Here is a 1116-nt window from a genome sequence, read left to right as displayed (position 1 = left end):
TTTTTTTTGGGGGAGGGGCGGGGGGTGGGTTTCCCGGCCCCCTTGGGTTTGGGAGGTTAATTAGAATTGGGAGGGGGACCGGGGGGTTGGGGAGTGGGTTTTGGATTGGGGTTGTTTAGGTTGATTTATTTTGAGAATTTGGGGGGGTAGGAGGATGTTAGCTTCACGGTTAGGCTGCAGGCTAGGTATACTGATTTGGTGGTGTTGAATAAGTGGGAGGGTGTTGGGGAGAGGAGGGTGGAGGAGGTGGTGGATCGGTTGGGGGATTTGGAGGTTGAGACTGCTAGGGTGAGGAGTGATAGGGGGAGGGTCGAGGTTGGGGTTTTGCTGGGGTTGGATTCGAGTCTCGCTGCTGGACTGGTGGAAGGGGAGGGCGGAAATGGGGAGGGGGAACACGAACATGATCATGGGCATCGGAATGAGGTGGAGGTTCTTAGTGTTGAGTTGAAGGGGACGCAAAAAGGAAAAGGGGTGGATGCGGGGAAGCTGATGGGGTTGCTTGGGAAGGCGCCGAAGGATGAGGTTTATAGGATTAAGGCTGTGCTGACTGTGGGTGGGGAGGGGGAGGTGAAGAATTCGGATGAGGATGTTCCTGTGACCAAGAGCCAGAGCGGGAGGTACATTCTGAATTGGGCGTTTGGGAGGTGGACGTTTACGGCTATGGGGGGGGGGGTGAAGGAGCACGAGAGTAGCGGGGAGTCGGTGTTGAGGATGACGGTTGTGTTGGCGAGGTATGAGAGCACAAAGTGGAAGAGGAAGTTGGAGGCGGGTGGGTTGCTGGAGTTGGAGGGGGATGAGAGGGGGGAGTTGGTGGTGAGGAAGATTAATTAGAGAGGATGACTGGAGCGACAAGAGGATAGATCTGTGGATACGGGTTAGATCGGTGTGACTATTCGAGCCAAACTGTCAGTTTACACAGCCTTGTGGAACATTTTGTTTTTATTTTCAATGCTTTTCATCTTGCATGTTCTGAGTGTATGTTCCTCCTCAGAACGGGGCAGGGGATATGCCCCATCACTAAGAATACAACTAGCAAGCCAAATGTCACGGTAAATCAACACGTGTAATTTATATTCAACTTTGATGATTTATTCCTAACCCCTCCCTACCCGATTT

The 1116-nt window shown here is 52.4% G+C and overlaps 1 protein-coding gene across 1 annotated transcript; it reads left to right on the top strand.

Annotated features, from left to right (window-relative positions):
- Positions 1-150: 150 nt before the first annotated feature.
- Positions 151-831, top strand: PODANS_2_5750 (uncharacterized protein; the record flags this gene model as incomplete). Its single annotated transcript, XM_001911305.1, has 1 exon — positions 151-831. A coding segment is annotated over one exon (681 nt), but the record flags the coding sequence as incomplete, so codon positions are not given.
- Between the last annotated feature and the right edge of the window lie 285 nt (positions 832-1116).

This window comes from Podospora anserina, chromosome 2, assembly GCF_000226545.1.
Source record: "Podospora anserina S mat+ genomic DNA chromosome 2, supercontig 2".
In the NCBI taxonomy this organism is placed as follows: domain Eukaryota; kingdom Fungi; phylum Ascomycota; class Sordariomycetes; order Sordariales; family Podosporaceae; genus Podospora; species Podospora anserina.
This window is presented reverse-complemented; position numbering and strand designations above follow the sequence as displayed.